The sequence below is a fragment of the Geospiza fortis genome, unplaced genomic scaffold (genome assembly GCF_000277835.1).
Source record: "Geospiza fortis unplaced genomic scaffold, GeoFor_1.0 scaffold130, whole genome shotgun sequence".
NCBI lineage: Eukaryota > Metazoa > Chordata > Aves > Passeriformes > Thraupidae > Geospiza > Geospiza fortis.
In genome coordinates this window covers 16,642,507-16,651,618 of record NW_005054300.1, presented here as the reverse complement: position 1 = coordinate 16,651,618, position 9,112 = coordinate 16,642,507, and the positions used below count along the sequence as shown (strand labels likewise).

Genomic DNA, 9,112 nt, shown 5'->3' with positions numbered 1-9,112 from the left:
GGCATGCGGCACCAGCTCCGGTAGGACAGCCAGGGCGGCGGGGAGCGGTACAGGCTGTGCTCCAGAGGGGTCTTTAAAAACCGAACTGGTGGAACAACGAGCGCCTTAAAGGAGTTAAAATGCTTGATGGCAAAAGCGGGGTACGTTTCCAGCTAAAGCATCGTTTCACTGGGGGTTTGTTTGGTGGTTAGGTTAGCTTAAAAGCCCTGTGCAACTTCAAGTTGTTGGCCAGAAGTGCTCATCACAGCCAGACCATCCTGAGCAGCAGCTTGGGGCTGTATTGGTATGGACCTTAAAAGGGAAAAAAGCAAATTACTGGCGAGTTACATAGTACAGATAGCGAAGCCGTTAGCTTCAGCCGTTTCTCGGTGTTGTGTACTGCAAAGCTCAGGCCGAACAGATAAATCTGTAAAATACCAAGTAACCTCAATGCACTTTTGTGCAGAACTGTCATTTTTCATTTCTTTTGATATGACATTAGATCCTGCCTTTTCTATTTTGTTGGACTGTGTCCTGAACTTCTGAAACTGAGCTCCATTCCTCTTTGTGGTCTCCCTGGTTGCTATTAAACAGCTACTATATTTATCTTACGGGGAATTACACTTCCCTTGTGTCTCTTATCACGTATGCATGCAATGGTCTTTTGGTAAAAGCCACGGAACAGTTCTACTTATCAGCGTCACACAAGTAAATCTGTCACTTTGATAAACAAGTTCTGTTAATACTGGTATTTTTTCCTCACAGTGCACCTAGCATTTATCAGTGCCTAAGAGGAGAAAAATGTTCTATATTCCAGTTGTAAACATGAATGATTGACTTTGGAGAATTTGAGAGGAAAAATATACCTTGCATTAAAAAATTGCTCAGGAGAAGACTTAAGTGCAGGAGATGAGCACAGTTAGAAACAGCTGTCAGGTTAAAGGTGCCGATAATGGCCTAATCCTTTTCATCTACATAAGTGCTTTTCATCTATGTCAATATCTTGTCTCTTTCAGAGACAGTGAGACAGCAGCTCAAGAGTTAATGCTGCTTTCTTTGCACTTGATCTCCTAAACAGTCTTGACTATTTCAGCAGCCAGGGGGAACTGTTTTGATGCTGAATAGCATTTCCAACCTTTACATAGAGCAGCAGGATGTTTTGTTTAGCCTTCTGCATAGATTTAAGCTGTAGCCAGTTTAAAACAAACAAGAACCCCCCTAGAGTTTACTCAAAGGCTGCGGTACAGTGATACAATTGTGGCCAAGGGAAGGGAGGTGCAAACCCTAAACCTTCGTGTGGTTTTTGTGTTGCGACAACAGGTTTGTATCCTAAGCAAAGATCTCCAAAGAGACTGTTTAAATTAGGCTTGTATATGACAGTATATGTCACAGTTCCACCCAGTTCCTGGTTTCATGTACATGTTTAAAAAAAAAACCAGCAATTTTGATCAGACAGGATATCCCCTGCTGTTTCCAGTGATACCTACATAGAGAAGATGCACTTGTACTGAGACCTGGATTACATCTAGCTACAGAAGTGGTGAAGGATTTATCATCACAAGTGAAGTATTTTGGCCAAAGATCTGACTTCAAAATGAGTAAAAATGGGAACATTAAGGCTTAGTATTTGTTTGTTTGCTCGGTAAGGCACCACTTCAGTATCTTGGAAATGCAGAAAGCATTCTGTATTTTCATCTCTGTCTAGTTTTATGCATAAAGAACCAGGGAAAAGCTGGGGAGAAGGAAGAAGTGAAGTGCAGTAAGGAAAATTCTTACAGCTCATGCATCTACAGCTTTAGAGACATAGTTTAAAGTGCATTTCAAACACCAAAGCCAGCTTGCAGACTGCTTGGATTCAGAACTCTGCTTGAACGCTGAGGCTGCCTGCAGTCAAATCTGTAATTGTGTTTAATGTATGCCTCTGTAAAACCCACACATAAGACATCCTGCAAGAAAGCTTAACCCTCTCTCCCTTTCTTTGCCCTTCTGCAGGAAACTATGCCCCAGACGCCAATATTTTCCAGCATGCTTGGTTCCAGTTGTAGTGGGCAAGTGCAGCCAGACATGGGAGAGAGATGTGTGGACCCTGTTTACCAGGATGGGAACCTTGTTTCTGGATCACTGGAGGCCTTGATAGAGCGCCTGGTGCCCACCATGGACTATTACCCAGATGTAAGTAGCCACCAAAAGGGGATTGTTTTTTACTCCCATGGTTTAGTACCCCCATACTGCATTAGTATCTGATTTGGTGCTCTCTCATGAAATTCTACCTCTGTCTGATTCAAGATTGAGATGTAGGCTAAAGATGCATTTATTTTACTGGCAATATTCAATTCATTAAAAATGTTGCTCAATAGGGATATTCTGTTTCTAAATGAGAGCATTTGTTAGAAGGATAGAGCCATCTTGCACTCAAATGAGTGCCTTAAGAACCAATTAAAAGCAGCATTAGCCACAGAATTTTCATAGTTCTAAGCTGCTTTAGCTCTAATGCAGCCAAGATTAACTACTAACCAGGTCCTACCTAGGGAAACAGACCTGAAAACAGCTCTAGTATTTTTCCCCTTAATTTTCTATGCATATCCTAGTTAGGCCATCAGAAACAAAAATCACAACCTAAAATAGATTTTAATTAAAATACTCTCTTTCTAAAGACATTTTAATGGGCCAGTGCTGTAATAATGTATGTTCTGGAGCCTGAAAATGATTTTGCAACTGACTGAACATCCTCAGTACAGTCCTCAAAGTGAATCTTACCTATATGTAGCTCTAGGGTATGCAGTAAGAATTTGAACCTAGGATATTAAGATACCACTTTATCACTTAAAATTACTCTTTGTGCCCATTAATGAAAGATACTATTGGAACAAGTGGCCAAAGATCAGAGGGTCTATATAACTTATATTCTATTTGAGCTCTGAAAAAGCAGCAACTATTACAGAAGTATCCCAGCTCTTTGAAAAACTAACAAGGAGCAGGAAACTGCAGTCAATATTAAATTATATGCCAAAGTTAATGTTTATTACAGTGGGCCATGCTATATCTTGTATGTTTCTCAGTCTAATTTGTATAGAACGTTTTATTGTGGTCCCATTTAAATCACAATAAAGTCCCTCCAAGGTCCCACAAATAACACCACACATCCTCACAATCATCATCATCCACAAAAAGGGGCTCTCCATGTGAGAGTTCAGTGGGAATGTGCAGAATTGCCATCAATCATCAGTATAGGATTAAAAAAGCAAAACAAGCATGGTTTACTATTCCAGTTCAAAAGTAATCCTAAACCTTATATTTAAATATGGCTAGCATACAATTGTGCTGCCAGTACCAAATCCTTTCTAAGACTCAGAGGGATAACCATTGTTAGACATTAAATCTCCATTCCACACCCCCAAATACATATTGTAGAGCAGATGCACAGAAGAAACTAGTGGGTAGAGCTGGTGTGGTATTACAGTGGAATGAAAGCTTCAGGATAATCCAAGGAGTCTGTTCCTTCTCTTTCCTCTGATACAGGAATCTTGTTACTTGCTACTTGTATTTCAGAAGTGTAGCAAAGTTGTTTAAGTAGCTGCTAATGCACATCTCTTATTGTACCTTGCAACATAAAATATATTTATAACACAGCTGCTCTGAAAACGGTTCCAGGAATTGAGTAAGGGGTCTACAACTTACTTTGGAATGCTGCTAGTTTCCGTGGTGCTTTCCCTTCATATCCCATGCAAGAGTGCATTACAGACCCAGCAGCCATGGGCCCCACCCTGCAGGCTGCAGGTTAAACAGGCAGCAGGCTCACAGCTGAACATCCAGCAGAAGCAGTCAGGGGTAACTCCAGGGGGAGAGAGATGGACAACAAAATTCAACCAAATTCATCTCCTCTATAGCACAACACATACCTTCAGTTAAACCAGATCACCCAGTTCAGGTGAAAGGAATAATTATAAAATGACTAGACAAATAAGCTCTGAACAACATAAAGAAGAAGCTGTATTCGAGTTATCTTCAAACTCAAATTTTCTATTTCCCTTCAGTTACATGTTTATACTTCATTTCATGCTCATTTGTGGTTTTAGGGGGGCTGCCACAGAGGGTTGGTGGTAGCCATTTGAGCTGATATCCTGTCAGAAGAGCAGCCAGTCCTGTATGTTCAAGAGAGAAGTATCAAAACCTCTTAGTCTTAACTCTCTGGCCACTCATCCAAAGAAAGGCAGCAAGGTGTCACCCAGAGAAGCCAGTGGCAGAATTAGAGCAGGGGTTACCTTCTTTCAGAGTGACACAGTGGTAAATTGCAATACTCATCCAAGTTTTCTGATGACTACATCTGAGCACAGTGCTTGGAAGGCATTGCTGCCTGCGTGCGCATTGATCACAGGAACCTTCTGGGCAGAGAAAAAGGGAGTGGGGACAGAGCAAACACACTGTGTCCTTCTGTGCTGGCTACAGAGGCAGAACAAAAATGTGTTTGCCATGTTGGCAGAGCACGAGACAGGCAAGGGAGGACAGGAAAGACAAGTGCCTGCATTAGTGTGCTGCTCTTCTGAGTCTTGTTTGTGTGCAGGACTTGCTCTGCACATAGGGAAATGTATGCTCATGAGACAGAGGAGTTCAGGAGGTTAGGAATGGAATGTACCAGTCTGCAACCCTTGTGCCCAAGCAAGAAAATATTTGAAGAAAATATTTCACAAACACAAAGTTCCAGAATGAGCAGTGAGTGCACACAGAGAAATTTTATTTTTTTCCCCTGCCTCGAGAAGTCATCAGTGCATTCTTGGGTCAGAGAGTAACAATTCCTTCTTTAGTCTTGTGCACTCACACTCTTCTTTTTTTAACATAATTCAGCTCATCTCTTAGCAACAACTTTAGGCACTAAAGGAATCTGGCTTCTTATTCTCTTGCAAAGCACAAGCCCCTTTTGTGTCTACTTACATTCTCCCAACTGCAGAAAGGATTTTTTTTTTGTTTTGCCTCCCCTCCCAAATACCTGTCACTTTTAGGATAAATGGAGCTTAACTTTCACTCTTATGGAAGCATTTTTTAATCATTCTTTATCAAACTAGCTAGCTTCAGAGCTAAATTTCCTTCTCCAAACCATCATCTTCATGGCTAGAGGACTGCCTGAGAAGCTGTAGGTTTTTACACTGTTATAACATTTAGCCTGTGTACAGTAGTGCAGATGCAGCAAAACACATAAATCCTTGATCTAGGTAAGGCATATGACATTAGTATGAAATCTTTACTATGCAAAACAACTGTGTTCCAGCCCCTGAGACCTAGCACTAAGCTGAAATGCATGCCTTAGTTCAGTCTGAAATTTCTTTATTGGATAAGGTGTGCTGTCATTTTTAATTTGGTAGTCCTTGCCTGTGTCAGTAATAAAAGTATCAAAACCCCCTCAATTTGATACCAGTATGGTGTAAACCAGCATATCTTGATTGACCACAATGGAACAATTTTGTTTTCCAAAGTAACTAACCTAGTTCCAGTTAAATTACTTTAAAAATGGAATAAAAATAGAGTAGATGGATTCCAGAAGGAATGATAACTTATTTTATGTTGTCTGAAAAAGCATTGCATGGATCCAGTACAGCTATTACTGATTACAGAGACACATCAGCAGGCCTAAAATGCAAAGTACACACTGCCATGGCCTGTATCTTCCTGCTTCTTGCCAGTTCAAAACTTTTATGAAGATCCTATAAAACATTATCAAAAGAACCAAATAAAGGCACAGGTCATGTGACACTTTTCTTGCTGTGTGACAGCAGGAAAATGATGCTGTGAGTGGCCCTTTCTCAGAGTCCCTCTGGATAAACACTGCGCCACATCACACACGCTTCCACCAAGGAGACCAACTCTAGAATTACTGTGAGAAGCCAAATTACATCTTTGCTTAAAACAATGTGTTCCAGCTTATCAGAGCAAAGGTCGCTGCCAGGGCAGTGTGGCTCAAGTTGTGGTTCCCTGCTACTGACATCTCTCAGCCAGGCCCTCTCAACTCCCAAATCAGGAATGTGGGGAAGGGATCAGAATGTCACGTCCTTTTTTTCTTCCTCCCCACTCATCTCATCTCTCAAATGCAAAATGCAGTAAAAAGTGAGGGCTGCTTCAAGTCTTCAGTGCAAAAAAAAATTTCACACAACCCAGTGACAGCTGACTCACCCAACAGCTAAATGCCTGTTCCACATAGTCCAGACTCACAGTTCTAAGTTCAGGGACAACAATGAACACATGAGATAGAAAGTGAAACAGAGGATAAGTAGGCATAGTTAAAGACACACACCCCAAATCTCACAATCCAACACAGTTCTTTCTGTTGCTTTCATTCTGAGTAGGGAACACATCAGTTTAGGAATCACTGCTGCTGTATCACACTGTACATTCTGTACTTTCATTACATTCCTTCAGAAGGACAGAGTTGTATGTTTAGATATGTGTTTAATACTACTGTACTTATCATTCACTCCCAGAACACTGTGACTTTTGGTTAGTGTTATTTATTTTGTTTTTAAAAAATTCCTTTTTCCTTGATACTTGGTGATTAGTGCTAAACTTGTATTATAGGGCATGCTGAGTACTAAAGAAGTGAAAACATTTTTCATTAATAGAACATTTTACTCTGATTAAAGAAAGATACCACATAACCTCTTTGGGGTCATAAAGATATCATTCTTGTTTAATTATAAGTATGTTTTAGAGACTGCAAGCAGCAGAATTTGTTAGCAGATAGTAGAGATACCATATTTTAGACAACTGGCCCTAAGATTTTAACTGTCTTAATTTACTTGCCCAGCCCAAGTGGTACAAGCTCACATTGACTCTTCAATGCACTTGGCTGTGTCCTGCAAAGTCACATTACTAAAACATGGGAAAAGTAACAGTGCACATTTCAAACATAACAAAGGTTAATTGAAATACAATGTCAAGGAGATCCCCTATAATTTCCCAACTCCAAATTTTACCAGAAAGCCTGAGGGAAAAATGGAATTACTTATGAGGTGCTACTGTCATTAGTCAGGCAATTACAGCCCAATGCAGCAGCCCAGCTTCAAGCACTGGAACAAGACTGGGACAAAAAAAAATCATCCTCTCTTCAATTAAAAGATCCAGAATATGGTTCAATGGATACTTGTCCAGAGTACCATACAGTGCATCACAGCTTTTAAATTGCAAAGGAGAGGCTATTTCTAATGAGACATCCTCATTGTTGGTATTTATTAGCACTGTTCATATTCAAAATAAACTGAAGCAAGCCCCAGATAAATAAAGTCAAGTTTAAAACTAAATTATTGTCCTGTGCCCCCAAACTAAGTGAAAACTTTTGTCAGTGATTGTGGGGAAAAAGGAGTGAAAATCCCCATACATGAAGAAATTACGGCTGTGGTTTGGAATATACACGAAGCAGTTTTCTGCAGCTCAGTGAAAAACATCACTCTTAAAGAAACCAAGCAGCATTAAATAGTGGTGTTGAAGAGTCATAACATCCTTCATTAGATGTATTTCATTTGTGGCTTTGGTAAGTGATGACTAATTAGGCACACAGAGTCTGGCATTTTAAAAGGAAACCATTTGATAATTGGAAAACCCCACAGTTAAAAGCCTTGAAGCCTATAGCATTTCCTCTCAACAGAGCTGAAAAGGACCTACATTTCTCTGGAGACAGGAAAAATTATAGGAATTTTAAATGAAGCAAAGTTACATTCATCATTTACAGATTAGTTTTTCCAAGGAAGACACATTAGTTTTGCTAAAGCTTTTCAACTTGTTGTTTTCCTTTCTTTTTTTTTTCTCCTTCCACAGAGAACTTACATCTTCACTTTCCTACTAAGCTCACGAGTCTTCATTCACCCACACGAGCTCCTGGCTAAAGTGGGGCAGATCTGCATTAAACAGAAGCAGCAGCTGGAAGTGGGGACTGAGGCAGAAAAGGTAAATAGACCATTGTGTCCCTCAGTTACTGGTGCTGTCATTTATTTTCCACTCTCTCCTTCTCATTGTAAAACTAAATAGACTGATAAAGAATAATATGAAATTGTAATTGGGATTTGTTGCTGGATGCACTTGTATTTGGGTCTTGTTCTTTGAATTATCTTTACTTCATTTGCTGGCCACATTTGCTGGGGTTATGTCCTGCCTCAGCAGGCAGCTGCAGGTCAGGGGAGCAGTGCACTGGAGCTGTGTGTGTGTGCCATGAAAGCTGCCCAGCAGCTGGTCTGCACTTTTGAACTTTCACCAAGTTAGGAAAATCAGATTCAAGAAAATCCCTTTCTCCATTCAGCCTCACCATCCTATTAGAGTCAACAATAACTTCTGCTGCAGGTTATTGTTGGGGTGTTTGAACTCAGTATAGCAGTAAATCAGAGAGTTACCTCTCACAAAAATTAAGAGATGCACTTATTTAAAACGGTGACCTGCACTGACATGTTTTATTGCAATCACTTAAAACCAAACTTACTTCCATCTAAGTGTCACCATTTGTAAAATGTGTATTGAAAGACTTTCAATTATTTGAAATTGAAGTTCCAGAAAAGCCCAAGCTGGGCAGCAAATAAGAGTGACAGAAACAGGAAGGTATCAACAAGTAAAGACCTAAATTTTTCAAATCCTGGGCATGTTTTGGAACCTTTCTTCTCCAATGAGACATTGCATGCTCCCATTCCTAATCTTCAGCACATTAGTAGCCCCATTTTGTTTTCTCCTTGGTGTATCAGCACTCTGAGCGAGGAGCACAAAAGGCAACTCTGGTTTGTCAATAAAGAGTTTTTAACAGCAATACCGACCTAAGGGCTTTTTCTCCCATACTATTCCTGACATGCATCCTTTTATTAATGTCACAACATTGCTCCACAGGACAAACTAACCATGTACAAAATGACTTTCATCCAGGTCAGTCCCCTGATCTGCTCTGCAAATATCTGCACAGCTCATCCTGTAGGAGCAGGGGAAACCAAGGGTCAGGGATGCAAGGTGCCAGAATCACTGCATCCAGTTTTGCACTCAGAGGTGGTCATTGTCCCTGGCACCACTACCAAACTTAATTTGTGACTGAGCAAACTCTGCCCTGTAAGTTGTAATGGCTCCTCAGCAACATGTAACTAAACAATAGAGATGGGAGCCTCTAAAAGGTGCCAGG

The 9,112-nt window shown here is 40.5% G+C and overlaps 1 protein-coding gene across 1 annotated transcript in view; it reads left to right on the top strand.

Moving 5' to 3' along the window:
- Positions 1-9,112, top strand: part of RASGEF1A (RasGEF domain family member 1A) — a 46,989-nt gene that overhangs the window by 23,495 nt on the left and 14,382 nt on the right. Inside the window, exons 2-3 of the mRNA XM_031063392.1 lie at positions 1,972-2,151; positions 7,780-7,908. Coding sequence (XP_030919252.1) covers positions 1,972-2,151; positions 7,780-7,908 — 309 coding nt within the window. The remainder of the gene's footprint in view (positions 1-1,971; positions 2,152-7,779; positions 7,909-9,112) is intronic.